General features: G+C 43.0%; 2 protein-coding genes across 4 annotated transcripts in view; one reads left to right on the top strand and one right to left on the bottom strand.

Moving 5' to 3' along the window:
- Window positions 1-2686, bottom strand: part of LOC140508222 (uncharacterized) — a 36634-nt gene extending 33948 nt beyond the window's left edge. Inside the window, exon 1 of one of the 2 annotated variants that reach the window (XM_072615998.1) lies at window positions 1875-2686. The gene's annotated coding sequence lies outside the window, so the exon portion shown is untranslated. The remainder of the gene's footprint in view (window positions 1-1874) is intronic. The other variant, XM_072615999.1, reaches the window with a different exon arrangement.
- On the top strand, window positions 2674-25952 carry LOC140508227 (uncharacterized). Of its 2 annotated transcripts, XM_072616012.1 has the most exons (7): window positions 2674-2876; window positions 6937-7047; window positions 8744-8928; window positions 10261-10440; window positions 13768-13894; window positions 15699-15794; window positions 22579-25952. In XM_072616012.1, the coding sequence occupies exons 4-7, from the start codon at window positions 10408-10410 to the stop codon at window positions 24744-24746; spliced, it is 2424 nt and encodes an 807-aa protein (XP_072472113.1). In that variant the 5' UTR covers window positions 2674-2876; window positions 6937-7047; window positions 8744-8928; window positions 10261-10407; the 3' UTR covers window positions 24747-25952. The 2 variants fall into 2 exon arrangements, with proteins under 2 accessions (XP_072472113.1, XP_072472112.1); XM_072616011.1 differs by lacking the exon at window positions 2674-2876 and having other exon boundaries at window positions 2995-7047; window positions 8741-8928.
- Window positions 25953-26754: the final 802 nt, after the last annotated feature.

Here is a 26754-nt window from a genome sequence, read left to right as displayed (position 1 = left end):
TTGTAACATTAAATTTTATTATCGCAAAAGGAAAATCAAGTCATAAAAACTAGAAATAATTTCACATGCAATCTTCTTTTCTGATTATATATATGTATGTATATATGTTAAAATGTAAGAAATGTATTATATTTAATAATAAATATAATAGAATGGGCTCATTTTATTTCATGGTTGTATGTTTTAAAATAAAAAATAAAATATCGGTAGTTTCCTCTTTTTCATTTTTGCCAATGTTGAAGGCATCCTCTCTCTTGGATACAATGATTTTATTGTTCATTTCTGATGTAACATTTGCTATAATTGAGGAAAACCAACAGAAGAAATGCCCTAGAATTAAGGGGGATAGAGAAGGGCTTCCTGGGGAAAGTGAGATGTGAAGGAAGACAGGAGGTGCGAGGCTGAAGAGCAGAGCCAGGCAGGGGGATGACATGGGGGCCGATGACAGTCAGGCAAGGGGCACTGACAGAGGGAATGTCCGGAGGTGGGAAATGGAGGATATTGTGTGAGAAACAGCCAGGAGCCCAGTGTCACTGGATCCAAAACTACATTATGGGGTGGTGTAAAGTACAATAGGACTGGAAAGGTGCATGGGGCTATGCCAAAGTGATTTTGTATCTGCTCCCAGCCCAGTTTGTTGAGTTGGGGGTGACACTGTTAGATCTTTGTTTTAGGAAGATCATTTTAGCAGCTTGATTGAGGATGGGTTGGACTGGGAAGAAACTAGAGGCAGACAGATCTCCCAGCAGCTATTGCTATGGCCCAGATGTGAGGTGATGAGGGTGTGCTCCAGGATGGGGACTGAGTCAGAAGAGAGAAGGGGATATTAGAGAGATGCTGCTGAGGTGGAGTCAACAGGCTGGGACAACAGCTTGAATATTGGGGGCAGGAAAAAGCCAAAGATAAATGAGTGAGGAGATAAGCAGGGCACCTAGGTTATAAGCATTGGGGACTGGGAGGGGGGGGCGGTGTTCAGAATGGGGGAGGGTTGGGGCTAAAAATGATGAGTTCAGTCTTGGACATGTTGAGTTTGAGATGGCTACAGGACATACATTGGAGATGCCCAAGAGGCACCAAACGGGAGGTGGGGGGCGGGGGGAAGGGGAGAAGAGCTAGATAAGGAGGTCTGAGAATTGTCACACAAAGAGATGATCACTACTGGGTGAAGATTGGGCAGAGGACCTGGAGAGGGAGAAGATGGGGGAGAGAGGAGAGGGATGGACAGTCAGTCACAGGCTGCAGAGAGGGAAAGAAGACTGAGGACCTGGCAATGATGAGCCCTCAGTGACCTGGAAGAGCCCCAAGAATGTTCTGTCCCCTCCCTGCCACCCTTCCAATCCCTGTAGGACTCAGTTTAGCCTCCCCTCCTGAAGGTCCTTCTCTGTCACCCCAGCTATTGATGCCCACCGCCCAGATAAGCTCCTGCCCTGTCTAGACACACACAGCCCATTTCCATTAGATGTCCTTCTTTAGAATGGCAGCTCCTGAATCCAGGTAATGTTTTAGCCTTTTTGGCATCACCATAACTTAGCCCAGCACCAGCACACAGTAGGCACTCCACTCACTTTTGCAGATACACACAGTAGGCACTTCACACGGTTTTTTTGCAGATGCACACAGTAGGCACTTCACTCACTTTTGAGGATGCACACAGCAGGTACTTCATGCACCTTTGCTGATGCACACAGCAGGAACTTCAGGCACCTTTGCGCATGCACACAGTAGGCAATTCACGCACCTTTGCAGGTACACACAGCAGGCACTTTACTCGATTTTGTGTACACACACAGCAGGCACTTCACCTGCTTTTGGGGATGCACACAGTAGGTGCTTCATGTGCTTTTGCAGATGCATACAGCAGGCACTTCACGCACCTTTGCAGATGTATACAGCAGGCACTTCACGCACCTTTGTGGAGGCATACAGCACGCACTTCACTCACTTTTGCAGATGCACATAGTAGGCACTTCACGCACCTTTGCAGACTTCTGGCTGCCTACAGCCGGAGCACATGAGCAGCTGGGGGGTCAGAGCAGATAAGGCAGGTCCAAAAGCCCCAAACTGGGGGAAGGCTCCCGGGGGTGGGGGTGGGGGTGGGGGGACTACTCCTCCCTTTTCATCCCCTCCCCACCCCTGCCTGCTCCAAACTGACGGGAAGGCTGGGGGACAGAAGCCCCAGATGCTGGGGGTGGGGGTCGGTGGAGACCCCCGGGGAAGGGGAATGTTCAAGTTTCGCAGCAGGGGCTGGAGGGGATGGAAGAGAATGGGGGGAGGACGCAGAACCAGCAGCTTTGGGGGGCTGCGTCAGGGCCAGGGGGAAGGGGAGGGGAGGCACCATGTGGGGGCGCACGTTCTGGAGGGGGCAGCACTGCCCGGGTCCGGAGGTGGGGGCGGGGAGAGGCAGGGCGTGTCCTCTGGGGGGAGGAGATGGGGGCGCTCCTGGGTCCTGGAGAGGCCTCGGGGCCCGGGTCTCAGGGCCTGAAAAAGGGGCTCAAGATTCCCCGTCCCGGGGAGAGGGAGGTGGGGGCGTCAAGGCTCCAGGATCTCGCAGCTGATTGGCTCGGAACTGGTTTAAATTTTAAAAAAGGCAGCGGGGGAGGGAGAGACAGAGGAAGCGGAAGTGGAACCGGTGTGGACGCCTTCTGGGAAATGTAGTCCCGAGCCGCGCATGCCCAGGAGCGAAGACTAGGGAGGAAGTCCAGACGACCACGGTCTAGAATGCCGGGTGTAACCTTGGTGTGTGATGAGTGACCCGGCCCTGCCGCTCTGCCGCGGCCTCCTTCAGGGCCGCCGGGACTGGGAGAAGTCTTCCCGGGCTTCGGGTGACGTCACCCCCAGGGGGTGGCCTGCTCACGTGCTGGGAGGCCCCGGCAGAGGTGAGTGCGAGGGGCCGCCCTGCCGCAGCGCGGGACGATCCCGGCCGGGGCTTAGTCAGGGCGGGGCCGGGGACCCCCTGCCAGCTCTAGGCCTGGCCTAGAATGCCCGTCCGTGCGCGTGCGCGGGCAGGAGGGTGGCCCTGGGAAGACTCGCGTGCGCTGGCGCCGCCGCGAAGGACGGGGCCGGGCTGTGCGGGGTGAATGACGTCTGCGGGATGATCGCCCCTAGCCAGACAAGGGAGGGGTTCTCCATGGTTTTCTCCACGCAGCCTGTCATGTGTTTCCCATGGCTTTGCATGATAATAGCGCAAGTATTTCTTGCCTTCTCCATGGGTGGGGGATGGTGAAAGGAGGGAGAGAACATGGAACTCAAAATAAGAATTAAGGAAAAATAAGGGAGACTGGGTCATTGGAATAAAGTCGCGTCTGTGTTTCATGTGCCTTTCGTATGAGGTTTTTATCAGAGACACTTCCTGGAAATCTTTTCCGCGGTGGATTCCCTTTCAATTTCAGATGCATCGGTACTTTTGTATGATCAAGATGGTCTCTCTTTTTGTTGGCTGATGAGCTCTTAGCTTCCCCATCGTTCACAACGTCTCTTCTTCATGGCTCCTGTCATCTGTTTGAGGTGAACCTTTCAGTCTAAGGCATGGAGTCAGAGCTGATCTTGGTCTTACAATGTGAGACCTTGGTCTACAGCAGCACTTCTTGAACTCTGAGTCCTGACTGGGGCGGGGTGTAGCTGAACATGGGGGTTGTGCAACATTTGGCAACAGTAGACGGTTTCTGAATGCGCAGTGAGCTAACTGAAGTCAAAGTCACATGCACGGTGAGTTTGAGGTATGGCATTCCCTGCCTTGTTATGTCATTCACGTTTCCCGGCAGCCTTGGTTCCGAACACACAATATGTGCACTTTGTACTGCGCATGCCATGCAGCGCCAACAAACGCAGCCAGAAACACCTGGGCTCAGACTTGAGACTGTCATATGTTAGGCATTGAGTGTTTTTACTGTACGTACAATGTTTTTTGCTCTTACATAGGCTTAATAGATTAATTATAGAAAATAAAGATTTATTATTTTCCTACCATTATTCCTAAGCATGTAAGTATCAAATTAGTGTATCTTTGGATTGTATTCTGTTATATTTGATTTTAAAAATTGCCTTAATCTCCTTCTTTTACTGAAACAAATGTTTAACTGCAGCAAGTAAAGGGAAAAGCCCTTTAACAATATTTTTCAGCTATCATCACTGTATGTCTATATAAGTGTGAACATCAATTTTTTAAACTGAGTACAAAAATGTAATTCATAAACTAAAGCTTCTATATGTTTCAGAAATTATTAGTAATATTTACTTATATTTTAGCACAAAAATATTTTTCAGTTATGAATAAGGGCCTAAATTTAGAGAGAAATAAAAATACTATTGACAGTGGCAGAGTCTTCATTACTAAGCTACATATAGTCCATCTAAATTGACAAGAAAGAGAAAATATGTCAAATCATTTTTGCAATATGGACTCACTTCTAATAATGAGGATGATGTGGAAAAAGCTCTTTGCTTAATTCATGATGAAGTTTTGGCTGTGGAGAGCATGAAACTTGCCAAACTAGAATGACCTCTTAGTACCAAGCCTGCAGTGCCCTGCAATAATCTTCCCATTAAACAAAAACACATTTACAATATAATGCAAAGCCTTAAGCTATGCATACCTGTGATCTGAAGACTTTCAATGGCCTATGATCTTCTTGGTTTTGAGGGAACAATCATGTTTTCAAGGCTTGTGTATAATTATAGAATGTGGTTATTTTTTTCCACTTCTACTGATTGATATTTGCTCCAAGCTGGATGTAAACTACAAACAAAGAGCAAGGCAAGACCTTGAATGTACTTATTAAGAGCTCAAGAGTAATGTTTTCTCATTGAGTATTACTGCAAAAAAATGAAAAAAAAATCCTAACTATACCTTGCCCTTAGCTGATTAGTAAAACAATAAATCAAAGCAATAAATCAAAGGAATATTTTCAAGGACTTTTAAAATCTTCAAAAGAAGAGAAACAATGTTTTGAGAAATTTGTATTATTATAGTTATATTATTAAAGAGTAATGACAACCATTAGGATGTCAGAAAATAAGTGATTCCATTTATAGGGTTTGATCCCCAGTATGAAATTCCAGATATCTGATAAAGTCTGTGCTGCAGCCTTCCCTCATTGAATGGATCCATATGTGTTATCTCCAGCAAGGTTTCAAGTATGAGCTCTAGATGAAGGCCTTCCCGTAGTCATTGCTGGCCAGTAGGAATATTCTAATGTCCAGTGACCTCCTCCTTCCCGCAGAAGGCATGTGCCCAATAAGCCCATTCATGAATGTAAGTCCTCTGATGTAAATAAGACTTGCTGTCTGGCTAAAGACCTACCCCCACTGAGTCCATGTAGGGCTTGTCTCCAGGATGAATTTTATGTTGTTTAACAACCTCTGTGGGATAGTTAGGTAACACAGTGGATAGAGAACCAGCCCTAGAGTCAGGGGGACCTGAGTTCCAATCCAGCCTCAACACTTACTAGCTCTGTGACCATATTTGCCTCAGTTTCCTCATGGGTGGAATGATCTGGAGAAGGAAAAGACAGACCACTCCAGTTTCTTTGCCTAGAAAACTCTAAATGGGAACACAAAGAGTGAGACATACTGTACAACCACAAGCTCTGTGCTCGATTGGAATGCCTTCATTTATTGCAGTGATAAGAGTTCAGTCTGATGTGACTTCTCTGATGGCCAGTGAGGGATGACTCTTATCTAAAGACTTTATTACATTCATTACATCCATAAAGTTTCATTCCAGTGTGAATTTTCTGATGTCTAATGAGCTGCGAGTCCTGGCTGAAGGCCTTGCCACCGTCTTTACATATAGAAACCATTTCTGGCAGAGATGGAGGGGATTGGGCTGGAAGTGGCTAAGAAATTTGTTAAGAGTAAAGAAGTGTCTTTGATGATGATTTCTCTGGCTACTAATTATGAAAATTATAAAACTGGCGTAATATATATTGAACATATACCTTTGAGCTACCTTAGTTCCAACATTCCCCAGATTTTTGCTTTATGGGTTAATATGCATATATTGCCAAGGTGACACCCACAGTGGCTATGGTGGCTTTGAATATGCTGGCATAATTCTGAATTGCGAAATATAGCAGACTCTCCACATGGAAGGCAGAACCAAAGCATTCAAAATACCATAACACCGAATCCCACCACCAGAAAGCCAAATCCATCATAGCAACAATCTATACACAGTAACAATGCAGAGGGCACACCATCCCTAAGCCTTCCCCCTGCTAGGACCTTCCCACAAATGAACACTCACAGCTCACTGCCTGCTGCCACTCTCTCCCACAGTATCTAACTGCTCTGACCAACTTCTTTGAACCTCCATTCTACCCTTCTCACTCTACCCCTTCCTGTTCCACCCATTTGGCAAGCTCCTCCCACCACAGAATCATGTAACTCAGGCTTCCATGTGACTCAAGCAGGTCTCATGGGCCTGTTAATTGATGGGAAAGATCTTCCCATTAAACAAAAACACATTTACAATATAATGCAAAGCCTTAAGCTACGCATACCTGTGATCTGAAGACTTTCAATGGCCTATGATCTTCTTGGTTTTGAGGGAAGAATCATGTTTTCATGGCTTGTGTATAATTATAGAATGTGGTTATTTTTTTCCACTTCTTCTGATTGATATTTGCTCCAAGCTGGATGTAAACTACAAACAAAGAGCAAGGCAAGACCTTGAATGTACTTATTAAGAGCTCAAGAGTAATGTTTTCTCATTGAGTATTACTGCAAAAAAATGGAAAAAAAAATCATAACTATACCTTGCCCTTAGCTGATTAGTAAAACTGACTAGTTGAGGAAATATCTCTCATGACTATACATATATCTCTATCTATCATCTATCTATCTGTCTATCTACATGTTTGTGGATAGGTAGACAAAATTTGGTATTGTTCTGAGTTCTGAATTCTGGTATAATTGTCTGAATTACCATTACACCAGTAAACTCCCATTGAAGGAAAATGCCATGAGCTGCTGGAAAGGAGTGTGATCTGAGAATTGCTACAGTTTGCTGGCTACACCTGAGAAGATTGAGAAGACAGCCTTACAGAGGTAATAGAAGAAGCCTTTTGACTCAGTTTTCCCATTTTGATATTTCCTTTGTGAATGGGAATATTTCCCACCTCATTAATCCTTAGTTCAGCAGTGATACCCTGTGAATAATGTGGAACTTGGCGACATGATTGGCTGTTCCAAAAAGTTAACTGACTTTCCTGGAATTGACCAGAGCTGAAGAAGGTTACTCTATGCCCTTGGAATCTTAACGTTGTTACCACCGTGTCCCTCCCTTTTCCTTTCATAACCAACTTCTAAAACCAGGGAAGGTGAATTGTAAAGGTATTTTTTTAAATAGTGAGTCTTCTTGTTGCAATACTTGAATATCTCTGAGTTGCTGTAATGTGTAAGACCTTATTGTTTTGATTTTACTATTCTGAATGGGTGGTCACCATTTCTTTCAATTTCTCAACTAAGCAACTAGGAAGATGAGTCAGTAGGCTTACCATCTGGCACCTTGTTAAAATATATGTCATTATGTGTAGCATCAGATCTGAACAATCTCACTCCTTTTCTAGATGATCTGATAAGATACACAAATATGGACATGCATCCCTCCAAATCTGCCCTCAAAGATGGTGAGGGTGGAGCAGGAGGCCCAGGATAAAAATGTACAAGTTTTAAATTCTAGGTAAAAATTTTAGTTTCAAGCTTTAATGAAAAAGTAAACTTCACTTTGAGAAAAGAATAGCTCCTTTTCTTACTGTTTTCCCTGAGAATTGGACATATGACCTTGGCTCTCCAGCGCTTCTCTTGGGATGAGTGATACAAGGTCAACAAACATCAAGTTCCTGAGTGATATATACTTGTATTTTCTTTTCATCCAAAAACTAATAAAGCATAAGACTATAAAGTTCCTTAGGGTCCAATGAATATAGAGATATGGAATGAAGGTTTTGTGAAATTATTATTTTTCTTTTACCTAGGATATACAGGCTTTGACTGTGTTTTAATAATTGTCTGTAAAATCTCAAAATTAGATTAAGGCATTTTCATGTAAAATGGCTTTAATAAGTTGTGAATAAAACTTAAATGATGATTTTCTTTTCCGGCTTTAAAATGTCTCTCTGATCACATGAAGAGGCACCTGTAATTGCTGCCCTGGGACCTGGGGGTCCTGCTTCCTGCCCTCAGCTCTCCCAGCTCTCACTGCCTTTCAATGAGAGAATTTCCCTTAGGAAAGAATAACAAGATAGAGAGAAAGGCCTCCAAATTCAAATGTTTCAGGACTGTAAGAGAGGATTAAATTGGGATAGACAAGTTGGGGTCGAACAGCAGGGAGGACAGGGACACCTGCCTGGTGGGGGAGGGAATGGTTGGGAGAGACAGGAGGGAGGGAGGGTCTGGGTGTCCTAGTTTGGAAGAAGGTGCATGTGGGACTAAAGCTGGAAGAAGACCAGGAGATTCTGCTCAGAAGGAGGAGGGTCTGAGTCCCAGAGCAGGGGAAGGAGAGGGGAAGAGAGGTTGTGGGAGGGGGACTCTATGAGATGACCAGTTGGGGTGTGGGGGGGGGGAGGGCAGGTGGAATTGAGCCCTGGGGTGGAGTGTGGAGGCCTGGGAGGGGTCTAGAGGGGAAAGGAGTTATTCTAGTGGCTAAGACATTCCCTGTGATGAAGCGCAGGGCTTGGGGAACAGAGGCAGGCAGGGTCTGGGGAGCCATTGGAGGAAAGAGAACATCTTGGCATTTTAGCAGGACTGGGCCGAGCTGAGCTCTGGGACTGGGAGGACCTGCCCAGAGTGTTCTGGCTGGAAGAGGAAGCCCATGGAGCTGAGATCTAGCTGCTTTCTTTCTTTGGAACTGTGATTATGCTTCCTACTTCCTTTGGATCTGAGCTTCCTGTTCCTCCCAGAAGCCAGCTCTGTGCCTGGAGCTCCCAGGTAGGTCTGAGTCAGGGAGCCATACAGCTCTCAGCTCCTCCTGGCTGCCCTTTCCTTCCCTTGTGACCTCATGCTTAGTGTCCTCCAGGGCTGCCAGGAGCCCTCCTTTCTCCATTGCTGGCTCCCTGGCAGGATCCCAGGCCCTGCCTCTCTTCCAGGGTTCCCATCTCATCCCAAATGTCCTGGGATACCTTCCCCAGGTTTACCATTGAATCACACTTGCCAATCTTTAGACTTCCCCCATAGGGACCCAGGAAGTCCTCCTTCAGCTGCCCTCTCAGGACCCCAGTGTCCTGTCCCCTACCCCCAGCTCCTGTTCAGAGATTCCATTGTCCCACCAGCAGCCCTAGCTCCCTTTAAGGACCCAGGAGTCCTGCCTCCTTGCCCCCAGGGCCTACCTAAGACCCAGACACCAAAGCTTATGCCACGCCTCTCTTACCTGGACCTGCGGCTCTCCTGCTGCCTCCCTCTCAGATCCCAGGTCTTTCCTTCCCTGTCTCCAGTTTCCCTCCAGGGACTCAGATAAGCAGCCTCCAAGGCTAAGCTCCAAAGAGGGTCCCAGGAGTTGCATCCCCCACTCTTGGTTCATAGGGAGACCCAGGACACAGTTACTTTGTCTGCTCAGGCTCAGCTGCCCTCCTGGGAACTTTCTGTCACTCAGGTATCCCCTCTTCTTCCCCCCTTCCTTTGTTACCCTGTTCTGCCTCCCAGAGCCTTTCTTACCTTGGCCTCCTGCCCTTCTCCCACATTCTTCTGAGCCCTCAGTCCCCCTGCCAGACAACTGAATTCCAGTCAGGATTATGTCTCCCTGCTCAGCTTGACCTGGTCACTCCTAGCATCTCCATCCCAGAGACCTCCCTGTCTTCAACCTTCTCTATCTACCCTCCCTCCTAGATCAAGAGGAAGGGGAAAAGGGTTTGGGTATGGGGGAGGGGGCCTGGTGCTGAACAAGCATAAAGAAAGCCAAGATATGACCCCTGGAGAATATGGATGAATGAGTAAAGTGGTTATCAGGGTCAAGCAGGTGTAATGAGGGAGAATTTAGATTCTGTTATGTGTTTGTTGGGGAGAGGGGAGGTAGGGAGGGCAGAGGACCAGTTGGAGGGAGAGCTCTGGCTCAGGAGCCATGGAGGCTCTGACTGGTCTCATCCCACCTGGGATCCCAAAGCTCCTCCTGCCTCCTGGTCTTTGTAAGAGAATGGGGGAAGGGAATAGTCTTCCTGTTTAGACCTTCATTTCCTAACCTGAATCTCCTTGCTGCCTATCTCCTCCCCCCCATGGGTTGGGGCCTCTCCCTTGATGGCAAGGTCAGGGTCTTTGTAATTCCTGTAGGACTTCACCCTCTGTAAATCCCTGTCAGCCCACCTGCTGCCCAGGAAGAGAAGGGAAGGACCTGTGCTCCTCTGGGATCCTCCCTCCCCAGCTCAACCTGCATAGCACCAAGACCTGGCCCAAGGTGGGCACCTGGAGCCTGAGGGAATGGCCCCTGAGAGCTGCAGACCCACAGCCCAGGTGAGTGTACTCTGTCCTCAGACTTGACCAACAAAGAGGCCATTTCCAGATGCAGAGGATTGTCTCCCTATGGATCGTTTCTTTACAAAAATAGGCAAGAAATTGAAAACAGTGGTAACCACACTGCCCTGCTCTCTCCTTCTGTGTTGTAAAATGATTTATTGGCACTTTAGGATCTCCAGCACTAACCTCCTCACCCTTGTAGCTGCCTTTTAAATTCATCTTTATTACAACTGAGTCACCTTAGGGACATCCACTTCACTCATGAGTTTCTATTTCTTAGACACCATACCTTTGCTCTGTTTTTTACATGCCTAACATGCTCTCTCTCTCTCTCACACATGCACTCATGCATGCATGCATGCGCACACACACACACACACACACACACACACACACAGACACACACTATATCTCTCCCTTCTTTTGTTTCTTTTAACCTACCTCTCCCTTGTAGCCACTGAAGCTCCAGGGAATCCCTTAACCCTGAAAGTTTCCCCAGCACTGGTCCTTTGCAGGGCTGTCAGCAGAGGAGAAATTGTCCTCCTGCTGCAGCTCCTATCTTCCTGCCTTGGCTCACACACACTTTCCCAGGTCTCTGAATCCTTTCCATTTACCAATTCTTAGGTGAAGTCCACAAGCATTTAGAAAGGATAGGGACACTGGGCTCACCTACTCTGTGTACAAAGGAAGAAAAAACCAGTCCCTGGCCTCAAGGAGCTCCCAGTCTAATGGAGAAGATGACAGGTCAGCAGCTTTGTCCAAACAATCTCTCTGCGGTATGGATGAGAGGTGCTCTGAGAGGGAAGGATCTACACTAGCTCAGTGTCTGAGGCAGCATCTGAACACAGTTCTTCCTAACTCCAGGGAAAATGCTCTGAAATGAGAGATGCATTGTCTTCTTGTGGAGTAGCAAGGAGGCCAGTGTCATTCTGTGAGTGAGGAGGTGGCAGGAAATGAGGTGTAAGAAGACTGGAGTAACTGGTGATGTCTCGGTCATGAAGGGCTTTGAATGCAGAATTTGTACTTGATCCTGGAGGTGGGGGGAGTCCAGGAAGCTGGAGTTTATTGAGTAAGGGATCAGACCTGTTGTTAAGGAAAATTCCTTTGTGGACCAAATGAAGGAGGCATTGAAGTGGGGAGAGTCTTGAGGCCAGCTCACCCAGCAGCAGGCCTCAGCAACTGGCCAAGGGTGAGACAATGAGAGCCCATACCTGGGCAACTGCAGTATCATGGGAGATAAGGGAGTGTGTCTGACAGATGTTACAAGGTACAATTCACAGACTTTGACAGCAGGTTGGATAAGAGGGGAGAGAAGTAGGGGTTGAGAATGAGGCATAGGTTGGTGGAGCATGAGGCTGCCTTTGACAGGTAGAGAAGGCAAGAAGTTCTCTTGTGGACAGTGTAAGTTTAGGATACTGGATATCATGTTGGAGATGTCTGAAAGGAGGCTGGGAGCATAGCTAGCTCAGCTTGAATGGCTTTGGTTGTGGAAGGACAGTCAGGGGTGAGGTGCTGAAATGGGTGATTGGGTGGGGAATACTGTGTGCCATGCCCAGTACTCAGGGCTGGGACATGAAATATCCCAAGTAAAGGCAGTCCCTGCCCTCAAGGAGCTTATACTCTGGTGAGGGAAGCCAACATGTAAAAGGAAGCTAAAACATCTCATGGATGGGTCCCAGACCCTGGGCACGGTGAAGAAGCCAGTCAGATCAAGTCCCAAAGTGGTGCAGGCATGTCAGACATGGAATGGGCCAGCTGGACTCTCTCCTTAAGTGAAAGTTCATGACCCCACCCCTCAGTGGTAAAGGACGGATGTGGGAGGATGGAGAAGGAAGGAGGTCAGAATAAAAGGGAAAAAAGCTTGGAAGGTTCTGTTGACAGTGAGTTAGATACCCAATTATCAATCAATAAAAGCATGTCTTCCTCCATTGAGAGCCCTCACTGTGAGTAAATGCTGTGAAGGGGAGAGCAGGGACTGAAGGGACTCCAGTAAAAAGGAGACACAGACAAATTCTTGGGAATCTCCAAAAGAGGGAGAAGATGGATAAATTCCATAACTGTTCAGCAGATAAATGGTAGAAGTAAAGGAAATTAAAACTGAAATGTGGATTCCCAATAAAGCCTTGATCTGTTATTTGAAGGAAAAAATCACAGTGATGAAAAGGTAGAAAGAATTTTAACTGCATGATAGAGAATGAGCCAAAATAATAGAAGGTGAGTCATGTCACTACATAATGAAAGTGGAAGCAAGTGAGAGGGGGACCATGAGATTCCTGGCACATTGGCCAAACAGATGCTCTACATTTAAGAGGTTGAACAAACGAATGAGCTGTGCCATGTATCAGCAGATTTTCAGATCTGGTCCAGTGGTCATCTGTGTTGTTGTTCAACAGTCTACTCCTCTTGACTCTTGTTCTCCCAAATTCCAGAGTTCTAGGTGTCTGCATTGACCCTTTATTTCTCATGTCTTTCTCATGAATTAGCTCAAATCCAAACCTTGGTTAAAAAAGTATTACCTTTATAATAAACTCCTTTCCGGTTACTTATTTCTTTATACCTGAATAATCACAAATAATGAATATGTGCCGTTCACAAATGAAAGCAACCATAAAGCAAAGGCATGAGATGTTTTAGACATGACACATACCCAGAGCTACCTCAAGCCCTCAGTATAGCAACGATGGATCTTTTTTCCTTTACTGGAAATACTCCCATAGTGCTCAGTTTAGTCCTCAATGTGATTAAAATCTCTTAAGAATCCTTTTTATGTTTTCATCTGGATAAGACTTTATTTTAACCACCCAGGAATTAAACTGGATCTTTTCTTTTTCTTTATGCTCTTCTCAGTAATCACAGGGAACCCCCGACCCCAACCTCCACCTCCCATCTTCCCCCTGTCCCTAAGTGTGTGTGTATATATACACACATGTACCTGCTGGTATCGACATGGGATTTTCTTAATGACATATGATTTATATCTGTTCTGATGACGTAGAAATTTCCCTTCTTCTCTCTTTGTCCTCCAGAGATCTCCATGTATCTCTGACAGATCAAATAACTTCTCTGTTTCCATAGGGAGAAACAATTCTTAGCAGTACATTTCTCAACTTTATTCCAGCTGCAAATATGAAAAGCTTTTCTTCACCTTCCATTGGGCTTTTCATGACTGTGGTTCTAAGTGTTGGCACTGACACTCATAAGGTTCTGACCTTTGGGTAAATCCTCCTTCAGTGCTTCCATTTCCTCATGTACATTGATGAGCATTGGACTAGACTAATTCTAGAGTCTCTTTCAGCTCTAATCCTATGACTTTTTATGGCTTAGGGGTTGGTGACATTCCAGGATGTGGCTGTGGACTTCACTCCAGAAGAGTGGAGCCTCTTGGACCGTCCTCAGAAAGAGCTGTACAAGGAGGTCATGCTGGAGAATGCCCAGAACCTGCTCTCCCTAGGTAAGGACACTTCCTCTAGATCTATGAATCTACCATCAAAGGAACTGTATTCATTCCCTTCCTAGTGTTCAGGATTGGGAGCATTTATCAATGACTGGAAAGGCCAAAATGCAGATCTTTTGTGTCTGAGATGGTCCTCCTGACGCCTGCTTTCCTGTAAAAGCTTTTTGCATCATGTGCCTGGGTGCTGGGGGTTTTGGTTTGCTTCTTTTTTCCCATGTGAAGCAGTCCCTTTCTGATTCTAGGGAGCCTGAGGTCAAAGTTCAAACCAGGGTTAAAGAATCTCAGACTAATCTTAGAGGATGTACCTAGTCTGACCTCTCCTTGAACATGAACTTGGTCTGCCAGATCTCTGAGAAATGCTCAGGCAGCTTTTCCTTGGTGATGGGCCATGCAGCAAAGCCCTTACCTCCCAAAGCAGGCTCTTCCCATTTCGTTAGGTCTGGTCTTTGGAAGGTTCTTCTGGTTAACAAGCATCAATTTGTAGCTCCCAGATTTGGAAAGATGCCCAAGGGCTATTAAACCTTGCACATTCTTTGACCTAGCAATTGCGCTACTAGGTCTGCATCCCAAAAGAGATAAAAAGCAAAGAGGAAAATTATCTACATGTACAAAAATGTTCATAGCAGCTCTTTTCCGGGGGTAAAGAATTAGAAGATGAGGGGAAACTCATCCACTGGGTAACAAATTGTGGTGTGTGATTATGAGGCTCTGAAAAGACTTGTATACTTGGATGCAAAGTGAAATGTACTGGATACAAAGTAACAGCAGAATTGTGAGATGATCAGCTGTGAATGACATGGCTATTCTCAGCAACGCAGTGATCCGCGGCAGTTCTGAAAGATGAGAAATGCTATCCACCCTCAGAGAAAGAACTGATGTCTGAATACGGAATGAAGCATACTTTTTTTAAACTTTTCTTTTCTGGAGATTTTTTTGTGGTTTTTTTTTTTTTTTGTGCTTGTGTGTCTGTGTTTTCTTTCACACCATGACTCTAATGGAAATGTCCTACGTGATTGCACATGTATAACCTATACCAGATTTTTACCTTCTCAGGGAGGTGGGGTGAAGAAGAAGGAAGGGAGAGAATTTGGAACTCAAGTTTTAAAAACGAATGTTAAAAGTAATTTTTACATGTAAATGGGGAGAAATCATAAATAAAAGCTAAGAAAAATAAATTTATAGCTTAAAGCTCCTACTCTTACTCTCAGAAGCTTGGTATAGCAAGTGTGTCCTTCCTCTTCCTTCCTAAATGTCCAAAATTCCAGGACAAATGGTTGGAAGGGAGAAAATTAAAAATGTATGTGTGTTTACTATATGCCAGTTAGTGTGCTGGGAGTTATCTTTACAAATATTATCTAGTTTAATGCTTGGAACAAGCCCGTGAGTTAAATGGTATTATTATCCTCATTTTATAATCCGGGAAACTTAGGAAAACACAGGCTAAGTGACTTGCCTGGGGCATGTGGCTAGTGAGTGTTTGAGACCATATTTGAACTCAGAACTTCCTGAATCCAGGACTCTGCACTCTCGGCACTGCACTACCTGATGCCTCTTAATTTCTAGATAATGAAATCTATGGGTTCAGACCATCCTTCTGTGAAGGAAGTGGAGAAAACAGAATTTTCTGCTTCCAAATTGGCTTCCACATGATCTTCCCATCTTCCACCAAGGATCCCAGCAGTAAATATCATGGGAAAGAATCTTGAGGAATCCTGGGAGCCTCCTTTGTGCCCCATTTCTCTAAAGAGAGCTAAGTTGCTGGTGTTTCTCCATCCTCATCCTTCCTTATTCCCATGCCCAGGACTTCCAGTGCCCAGAGAAGGTTTGATCTCCCATTATGCAGGAGGGGAAGCACCATGGACGCTGAATCGAGAAGACCCCAGAGCCTCCTGTCCAGGTGAGTGAGGGGAAAGCAAGTCTGTGAGGGCTGTTATCACTAGTTACATGTCACAGTGAAGGGAGTGCTAGACTTGGGGGCAGGAAGACCTGACTTGAAATTCTTTTTCTGACACTTTTTTAACAGTGGAATCCCAGGAAAGTCACTGAACCTCATATTCTGTAGTGTGTTTAGCTGGGACTTTAGAAGGTAGGGGGAGCATTCCAGGCATGAGGGGCAGCCAGGGAAAACCCATGGATACTGGAGATGGTTTGTCCTGTTCAAGGCATAGTAAGGAGGCCTTTGCTCCTGGATTATAGTATATGTGAAGGAGGAGTAAGATGAAAGAAGCCTGGAAAGGGAGGAGAGCAGGAGATGAGGAAGGCCCCTAACAGCCTAACAGAGGATTTTACATGTCATCCTGGTGCTAGGGATCCATTTTAGTTTATTGAGGAGACAGTGACTGACAGCTGGTTAGAGCATTGACTGGTCTACGGAGAGACTTGAGGCAGTGAGACCCAATAGCAGACTTTTGCAATATCACGTGGTATGAGTGTGAGAGATGGTGAACAGAGAATGACATTTCTTTTATGAGCCCAATAGGAGGGTGACCTGGATAGTGTTAGGAAAGTAGGAAGACGGGAGGATTGGGGGAAAGAGAATGAGGTTAGTTTGGGACATGGTAGGAGGAGAACCCAAAGAGTTGAGTGTCACCAAAACCTAGAAAGAATAGAATATCACAGAAAAGGGGGTGAATGACAGTGTGAAAAGGAAGGATGAGGACTGAGAAAAGGGCCTTTGGTTTAGCAATTAGGAGATCACTGGTCGCTTTGGAGGGAGGAGTTTCCATTGAACAGTGAAACTGGGAGCCAGACTGCAGAGTTTAGTAGGAAGTAAGAGTAAAGGAGTTGGAGACCCCAAGTGTAGATGGCCATCTCTAGGTGTTTCACCATGAAAAGGAGGAGGGATATAGGATAAAATCTACTGGGGATAAATGGGTCACATATGGGTTTTTTGAGGTCCAAGGAGAAATGGTTTGATTTGTAGAAGCTGGAAATAAGCCAGTAGAAAGGAAGAGATTGAAAATTAGTGAGAACATGGAGTTGATTGAGTTGGGCATATGCTATAGGAACAGGAGGACCCCCTCTTCATTAGAGACTGAGGTAAAGGAGGAAAATAAGTTTTCTGTTTTATGTGAGATTGTGATGAGCTGGGGAGCTTGGGGCAAGTGTCCAATTGTTTCAGTGAAATGTGAGGCCAAGTTCTCAGCTGAGAGGGTTGGTGGGAGCAAGCCATGTATTGGGGAGGAATGAAATGATCTGGAAAAGCTAGGATAGGGAACCAGTTAGGGAGGTGTCAAAGATTGCCAGAGTCTAGCTGAGCTAGTTACTGAAATATAGGGGTCCCAAGTAACCTGGATTCATGATTGTCTCACTTGGTCCATCAGCATGTGAGCAGAGTGAAGGCCAGGGCTTATCTTGAGTGAATCCGCTGTTGAGGCCGCAGAAGTCCCCAAGCTAAATTCCTTTCCTGATCTTTATGGTCCAGTCTTTGTCTCCATGCTTGGAGAATCATTGGCCAGATCCCGGTAGGTGACTGCCATCCTCAGGTTAGGGAGATGGGAGGTAGATTCCCAGGTGTCCCACAGCAGGACACCCTCCAGCAGCCGTTAGGATCTCCAGTATTAGCTGTGCTCGGGGGCCATCCACATTAGAACTGGACCAAGGTCAGAAGGTAAAAGAAGGTGACAGAAAGTAAGGCTGAGGCCAAAACCTGCATGTGACCAAAGGAGAGAGATTTGCAGGAGAATGGCAGTTCAAGGATAGCATAATTGGGGAGAAAATAGTCACGACAATTATGTAGTGCCTTATCTGTGCCAAAACTTTACAAATGTCTCGTTTGATCATTGTGAGAATCTTAGAAAGGAGATGATATGCTTATCCTCATTTTACAGACAAGGAAACTGAGGCAAACAGGGTCTTAACTGGCTCTGGAACTCAGGTGTTCTTGACTTCAGGCCCAGCTCTGTTGTGCTGTCTCTGTGTTTCTAACCAGGATACATGAGTGAGCTGGGAAATGGGAAGAGAATTGGAAAGTGACCTTGCTGAGAGTTGGGAACTTCTTAGGTTTTAGCTCCCTGTCTAGCCAACAAAATGAACAGCATGAATTGTTAGGCATTATAGAAAAGATTTGTTTTCCTGTTGGCTGGTGAGAAGGGCTGCATTAAACGGGAAGAGTACTTGAAGGGCAATCGCACTATTGCTTTGTTTTTTTAAAGCAACATTTGCGTATAAAACCTTTTTGAAAAAAATTAATATTTTTCCCAGTTAAATGTAAAAACAATTTTTAACATTTTAAAAAAATTTTCAAGTGTCAAACTCTTATTCACCCCAACCCCATTTTTTTGTAACACATGGGGATGTTTCCATTTTTGGTTTTTAATCTCTCTGAGGTATAGGCTTAGCAGTGGTGTTGCTTGGCCAAAGCTTATGCAGAGTTTGATAGTGCCTCGGGCATAAGTTGCAATACCTCTTTACGGTGGTTGAGTCAGTGTAGCACTTTACCAATAGTGCCTCAGGGTCTAAGTTCTCCACATTCACTCCACCATTTACCATGTTCCTTTTCTGTTATGTTAGCCAGTCTCATAGGTGTAGAGTGATCCTTCAGAGTGGTTTTAATTTGCATTTCTCTAATCAATAGTGATTAAGATCATTTGTTCATATGACTTATAAATAGCTTTGATTACTTCATCTGAAAACTGCCTGTACACATCCTTTGACCACTTATTGTGGAATGGTCCTTATTTTTATAAAGTTCACTCAGTTCTCTGTATGTTTGAGAGAAATGGGCTCTTGATCAGAGAAACCTGCTGGCAGTGTTTTCAAAGTTTATGATTACTCAATGTATTTCCCTCCATCCTCCACCCCCTTCCCATTTTTCTCATTCTCTCTCTCCTCTCACCCTCCTCATCTTCAGAAGTGTTTTGCTTCTGACTTTTATCTCCCCCAATCTGCCCCTCCTTCTATCAGCCCCCCCCTTCTCTTCACTTCTACCTCTCGTACTTTTTTGTAGGGTAAAGTAGATTTCTATACCTAACTGAGTGTGGTTATTTCCTCTTTGAGTCAGTTCTGAGGAGAGTAAGATTCACCCTCCCACTCACCTCTGCCATCTTTTCATCTATTGTAAAAGCGCTTTCACACCTTTTTCATTTCAGATAATTTACCCTATTCTGCCTCCCCTTTTCCTCTCCTCTCCATGCACTTATCTTTTCCATCCTTAATTTTATTTAAAACAAACTTTCTAAGGAACATAATATCTTTCTGGCGTTGACACACCAACTGCACCTTCACACATACTCTTCTGAATGACTCATCTACGTTGCCGAGCAATTCCTTTGAAGATCTGCTTGTTTAACCAAATAACTTGTGGTAGATGATTATAGAGGGAATTAGGAAGTCCTGTGTTAGAAGGAATGATGGGAAAATCATGCAAAATTGCATGAAATAATGAAGAGCAAAGTGAGCAGAACCAGGAGAACATCATTACACCGTTACAGCTGTGTGGTTGTAAGAATGGCATTGAAGGGCAGCTGGGCGGTGCATTGGGCAGAGCACTGGCCCTGGAGTGAGGAGGACCAGAGCTCAAATGCAGCCTTAAACATTTGACATTTACTAGCTGAGTGACCCTAGGCAGGTCGCTGAATCCCAATAGCCTCACCATAAAAAAATGACAGTGAGTGAATAAATTATATTCATTATAACTGTACAGGACATATAAAGCAAGGTGATATCTGCATCAGAGTATGAACTGAGAAGCAGAAGAATGTATAGAATAAATTTACATATATGTATATTTGTATCTAATAGTAGCCAACTTTAGAGTGGGGGAAGGAAGAAAAAAAGAGAAAAAAATTTACATGATAATTTTGTTGTGTATTCAGAAGGAATAACAAGTGCAGATCAGATTTGCCATTTCATGCACAGTAATCTTTTTTAATTATATTTTGTTGTGGAAATGCTTAATTTATTCTATAAGTATGTATTAAGGTAAAAAAAGAAAAGAAAAAGGGAGAAAAGAAGAAAATAAAAATAAGGGGAGAATAAGTTCAAGTCAGAAAAAAAAGCCTTAAGACTGTAATGAGGACCAGTATAAGGACTGTTTTTGTAGAACAGTTGTGATGGTCCTGCGTGGTCTTAAGGTGGCTTCTAATGTGCTCATGGTTTCCAAGGAGCCTGCCATCTGTGCAAAGATGTAACAGTTTGATCTGGTCATTACCCTGGTGATGAGCTGTGCTTACAAGGTAATGTGGGAAAGGCAGAAGTACTTGTGTAGTGGCAGAAAGCAAATGAGTACACATGTGTGACTGGGACCATCCAATGGCAATCGATTTGCACTTGAGTTTCGAACCTTACTGACTGTTGGGAAACAACTTGATGTCAGCTTGTGAACCAAAAGGAAGGCTGCACTTAGTCAGAAGTGGTCAGAGTTTGATGGACTCACTGCATGAATCTGAAAACCATTTATGCCTGATCGTGGGAGTTTGGAATCACAGCAGAAAGAAAACGATCGTGCTTCAAACATGTACATGTTTGCTGTTCTGGGGGGATATATATATTCACATGTATTTCATTTAAATAAATTTACATATTTATCATATGTATTATAGAAATATATGAACACATTTCTATACTAAATAAATTTATGAAATTAAAATAGGGTTTACATTTATTTTATTAAATTAAACATATTTATAACTAAATTGGGGAATTATTTTCTGCTCTCTATTCCACTAAAGAATTTTTAGCCCAAACCTCTTAGGCCATTACTGTGGAGACCCAAAGGGTTTTATCAGTCACCAAAAGCCTGGGACTACAATATGATCATTTGCTGTCCATTTCCTGATAGAAGAATGACAAATTCAAAGTCCAGTAGAACACATTCTGTTTTTGCACATAGGAAAAAATGAATTTTTAAAAATCATGTTCATTGAAAGATTCCGGATTTTCTTTTTTTTTTTTTTTTTAGGGAACAGAAGCATTCAAAGATAAAATTTTTAAAAGGAAATAGATAATGGCCCTCCTAAATGAGCAATGGATCAGACCAGAACATACCTTGCCTCAGGTGAATACAAAAACAAGGCTGGCAGTTATGTGGTCTTAGACATGAGAGCAGAAAAGGGAAAATAAAAGAGAGCAGCAGGGAAATTAACCCTCCTTATAGATGTGATGGGTAATGAAACAGTGTGAATATTTAGTGTGAATATAAGTTTGGGCTTATCTATGGATCTAAAGATAATATAAGCAAAGTTGGAAATTACTAAGGAACAGCTTTGAAGCATATGATTACAAAGGACTGTGTTAAGTTATCAGAACTGATCAATAAAGAGGAACAGGAAGATCCCCAACCCATAAAAAGTACCAATAACAACTGGCATTTGGAGAAATGCAATGGAGAGGGGAGGAGGGTGAAAGCTGGATCATGGGTTCATGTGCCCCCTGGGACTGTGGAGTTCTTTCCTCAGGAAAGTCTCCAGAGATCCAGAGTCCTGAGTGGTTGGGTATGACACTAGCAAGTAAGAGGCTAGCTGTGGGAGATGACAAGGGTCTCAGAAACTCCTTGTCAAGATTTCCAGCTTTCCCCCACCCCAAAATATCCTACAGAACATTTGAGACCCTCACCTCATTCATGGCTGAACTGTACACCTTGACCTTGGGTTGTTTGTCTGACTGTTGAGAGTACTGGACCTGATTGGAAGAAGACATGCCTTCAAATCCTGCCACTGGCTCCTGGGAGCTGCATACTTTGTCTGAGCCTCAGGCAGAGATCTAAAACCTGTCTATTTAAAGGCATCCATACACCAAAAGTATGGCTCCTCCTCTCAATGCAGAGAACTGGAATCCTAATCTCTGGGAATCCCCCAGCTATGCTGACACAGTCACTGAAGGGCCATGACATAGAGGGATATACAGTCATTAAGAAGGAAAATAATCACCAGGAGCCTGAGACTGGCACCCATTATGTCAGGGATCATTGTCCAGTCCTGGTGCTTGGCAATGTTTGCCTGCTCTTCCAGAGTAAGATACTGATCCACTCCTTATAATCATGGTACTTGGTAATACCTTCCCAAAGAAATTATTTTTTAGACAGCTAAGTACAGAATGCTAATCATCATTTTTCATAAGCATAATGAATATAACTGTAGGATGTAAAAAGCATTATAGTTTTTAAAAACCCAACAAAATGTGCATTTTAAAAATATCTGAACTCAAATTACATTTTGTAGCATATTTTTCATACTGTTTATTGGGCTTTCAGCTCATACTTTTGCAGCATTACCTCGAAAATGATATTACAGGCATGACAAATGTCCTACTTCCACTGGGCATTTTTTAATAAAGGTTTTTCTTTAAAAAAAAAATGTGCAATGGAGAAAGACCATCTAGTACTGTGCACAGAGAATACCTAGTAAGTAATAGGGCTTGAATAATAGTCTCGGCTGCAGGAATTTAATTAGGTTACTCAGCCATTCTGAACTCATGGTTGGACTTGAGCATGTATTGAGAATAGTAGTTTTTCCTATGTTTCAGGTTTGTTGTGAGAATCATGCGTTGTTGTATGTGAAGCTCTTTGTAAATGAAATCATCCTGGGGATATGAGCCAAAGGCATTTTCAAATGATTAATTCTGCCCATTTCTGTAGGGAAATAGATTATAAATCAAATACTTTCTGTCAATGGAGGGAAGAAGATATTTTTATGTATATATGTGTCCACAAATAAATATGTTTTGTTCTTTGTTTCCTTCAGATGGACAGACCAGGCTTGAGACCAGGGAGCTTGCTTCAGAGCTAAGCATTTCTGTGGAAACATCACAAAAGCCAAGATTCATGAATGATGACCACTCTGACTTCAATTTGAGAGAAATCTGTGAATCTCATATCAAGAGCAAGAAAAATCAGAGAAGTCACTGTGAATTTGATAAAGATGGAAAGTGTTTCAGACAAAGTTCAGTCCTAGTTCACCATAAGAAAAACACATCAGGGAATGGCTGTTCACAAGATCATAAATATAGAGAAAGCTTTGCTAAACAGATAGGGCATGTTGAGTCTCATGAGAAGCCTCTGGAAGTGCAAACTTATCAATATGGTGAATGTGAGATGACCTTTAGCTTGAATTCAGAACTAATTAGATATCAGAAAAGTTATCCAAGAGAAATGCTTTATACATGTATTGAAGGTAAGAAGACCTTCACTTATAATTCAAAGCTTATTGACCACCAGAAAATTCAAAGTGGAGAGAAACATGGATGCAGTGAAAGTGGGAGATCCTTTAAGCAGCAGTTATCACTTATTCACCATCAAAAAGTTCATGCTAGAGAAAAGCTACATAAATGTGTGCAATGCAGACAGGCCTTCAGGCAACATTCATCCCTCATTTCCCATCGGAGAATTCACACTAGAAAGAAAGCTAATGAGTTTAATGACTGTGGTAAAAATTTCAGTGAAAACTCCTCTTGTGTTGTACCTCAGAGAAGCCACACTGGAGAGAAACCTTATCCTTGCAATCAGTGTGGAAAGACTTTCAGACATAGGTCCAGTCTTGCTGAACATAAGAGAATCCACACTGGGGAGAAACCTTATACTTGCAATCAATGTGGAAAGTCTTTTAGATGCAATTCTAGTCTTGTTCAACATCAGAGAATCCACACTGGAGAGAAACCTTGTGAATGTAGTCAATGTGGAAAGACTTTCAGATGCAACTCTAAGCTAGCTCTACATCAGAGAATCCACACTGGAGAGAAACCTTATTACTGTAGCCAATGTGGAAAGAGTTTCAGACAGAGCTCTAGTCTTGTTGAACATCAGAGAATCCACACTGGCGAGAAACCTTATGAATGTAATCAATGTGAAAAGACTTTCACACAGAGTTCCAGTCTTTCTCTACATCAGAGAATCCACACTGGAGAGAAACCTTACAAATGTAATCAGTGTGGGAAAACTTTCACAAACACATCCAATCTTTCTGAACATCAGAGAATCCACACTGGAGAGAAACCTTATGAATGTAATCAATGTGGGAAAAGTTTCCGACAGAGCTCTAGTCTGGTTGAACATCAGAGAATTCATACTGGAGAAAAACCTTATAAATGTAATCAATGTGGGAAAAGTTTCAGACAGAGCTCTAGTCTGGTTGAACATCAGAGAATCCACACAGGAGAAAAACCTTATAAATGTAGTCAGTGTGGAAAGACTTTCAGACACAGCTCCAGTCTTGCTAATCATCAGAGAATCCACACTGGAGAGAAACCTTATGAATGTAATCAATGTGGAAAGGCTTTCACACAGAGCTCCAATCTTGCTTTACATCAAAAAATTCACACTGGAGAGAAACTTTATGAATGTAATGAGTGTGGAAAGACTTTCACAAACACATCCAAACTTGCTCTACATAAGAGAGTCCACACTGGAGAGAAACCTTTTGATTGTAATCAATGTGGAAAGACTTTCAGATGCAGATCCAGTCTTGCTCTACATCAGAGAATCCACACTGGAGAGAAACCTTATGAGTGCAATCAATGTGGAAAGACTTTCAGATGCAGTTCTGGTCTTGCCAAACATCAAAGAATCCACACTGGAGAGAAACCTTATGAATGTAAGCAGTGTGGAAAGAGTTTCAGACAGAGCTCCAATCTTGCTGAACATAACAGAATCCACACTGGAGAAAAACCTTATGAATGTAATCAATGTGGAAAGGCTTTCAGATTCAACTCCAAACTTGTTCTCCATCAAAGAATCCACACTGGAGAGAAACCTCATGAGTGTCATGAATGTGGCAGAGCTTTTAGGGAGCGTTCATCTCTTATTGTACATCAGACGATCCACGCTGGAGAAAAACCATATGAATGTAATCAGTGTGGTAAAACCTTCCGGCAACCATCATCCCTTATTTCTCACAGAAGAATTCATAATAGATAGAAATCATTACTCTCCTGAAGGAAGAAAAGCATTGAAATGGAGCATAGAGCTGGTTAGACATCAGAAAATTCATTCTGGGAACAAACTCAATTTGGACTCAATGTGGGGAAGACCTTTAGTCAGAGATCATCACTTACATCAGAGGACTCATGGTGGAGAGAAACTTTATACTTGAGCTCAATGGGGATATAGCTTTTCATGGAAGAAGAAGGTCCCTAAACATCAGAATATTCACACTAGAAGGATAATAAAAGCAAAAATTGTGGGAGAGCCTTGAAGGGGAGCTCATACTCAACTATACATTGGAGGAAGTATGCAGGAGATAAAACTTTTGAGTCTAATTAACAAGAGGAGATATTTGGCTGCAGCACAGACTTAAATTCCCAGATTTCATTAAGATTTTATAAATACAGACTTGATAAACCTAAATGCACAGATAAAGCCCTTTAAATGTAATGATTTTTCTCTGAAATTCCATTGTTTTTCAATTCTCAATAGTATCCAATAACATTAATACCTCCGTAACAGTTATGGCATAATCCCAGCAGTCATTCACCAGTTGATTAATACTCACTTGTTCCTTGTTTCTTGTTGACACAAAAAAAATTCTGACAAATATTCTGGTAACTGTTAGAGATTTATGTAATAATTTCTTTAGTATGTGGCAGAATAGATAGAGTATTGTCTTTGGAACCAAAAGACCTCAATTCAAATTTAGTCTCTAACACCTCCAAGTTGTGTGACTCTGGGCAAATCACTTACCCTGGTACTCCCTCCGTTTTTCCTATCTGTATACTGATAACACCTGTCTCTGAGGATGGACATGACGTTCAAATTTGCTAATATTTATAAATTGCTTTGCAAGCATTAAGACACTATTTAAATGCTAGTTATTCTTACCATTCCTTCAGTCATAATTCTCACAGTAGAATCTTTGGTAAAAAGGTTTGGACAATTTAGGTAACTTTTCTTACACTTGAAATTGCTATTTGAAATGGTGTAAAGTGGTATGCTGTAATTATTGGGCAATAGAATTCTGAATAAATGTAAAAGACAAGAGAATGGATTATGCCTATTCCTCAGCCCTACGTGGCATCTTCAGAATAATTGACAAGAGGGCTTAAAAATTTCATAAGTGCTGAGAAGCAAAAATATAAAATGTACCTTTTTGGGAAACATAATACAATAAAAATCACATTCAATGAAGGGCCATGGAAGCATCAATTAAAAATTAATTGGAAAGTAAATAATCTAATCATAAAGAATGAATTGACTAAAACTCAAATCAGAGAAACCATAGTTTCATGGAAGACAATAACATCAAAGTTTCTAGGACACAGCGAAGCAGTACTTAGGGGAAATTTTGTATCTGAATGTTTACATAAATAGGAGAAAAAAACATCGATGAATTGGGCATGCAAGTAAAATCCTATTAAAACAACAAATTAAAAACCTCTAATTAAACACTAAAATAGAAATTCTGAAAATCAAAGGAGGGATTAATAAAATCAAGTGTCCAAAAGCATTTTAATCATGAATAAAACTTAAATCATTGGCTACTTTGATTTTAAAAAGAATATCAAATTACTCAAAAAGGAAAAAAGTGAATGTGCAACCAATGAAGATGAAATTAAAGCAATAACGAGGACCTACTTTGCCCAAATATTTGACAATTTACTTCCATTCAAAGGCAGTGAACATTTACAGAAATATAAGTTGCCTGGATTATTAGAAGAGGAAAAAGTATTTTAAAAACTCCTACTTTAGAAAAGTTAATTAATTGAGCTCTGTAAGAGATACCCTGGCAGCAGATGAATTTCCAGATTCTGGGATGTGGGGGACACTGTCCCAACCTTCAGGTTTTTATTGCTGCTATTTTCAAAGTTAGTTCTGGGGGTCTGTAAGTTTTAGTTCTTCCAAAGTGGTATGATCTAAGAAGAGGTGTGGTCACTGTACCCCTGGTCTGTGAGTGGCCACAGGCACTTTTCTGCCCTGTAAATATGATCAG

The sequence above is a fragment of the Notamacropus eugenii genome, chromosome 5 (assembly GCF_028372415.1).
Source record: "Notamacropus eugenii isolate mMacEug1 chromosome 5, mMacEug1.pri_v2, whole genome shotgun sequence".
NCBI lineage: Eukaryota > Metazoa > Chordata > Mammalia > Diprotodontia > Macropodidae > Notamacropus > Notamacropus eugenii.
The sequence above is the reverse complement of the archived record's forward strand: the minus strand, read 5'-3'. Positions and strand labels throughout refer to the sequence as shown.

Excerpts from the sequence above, each read along its gene's own strand:
- LOC140508227 (XM_072616012.1), top strand. The coding sequence starts at position 10,408 with ATGGCCCCTGAGAGCTGCAGACCCACAGCCCAG. Across the intron at positions 10,441-13,767 it reads GCTGCAGACCCACAGCCCAG|GGGTTGGTGACATTCCAGGA; the intron begins GTGAGTGTACTC and ends TTTATGGCTTAG. Across the intron at positions 13,895-15,698 it reads CCAGAACCTGCTCTCCCTAG|GACTTCCAGTGCCCAGAGAA; the intron begins GTAAGGACACTT and ends TCCCATGCCCAG.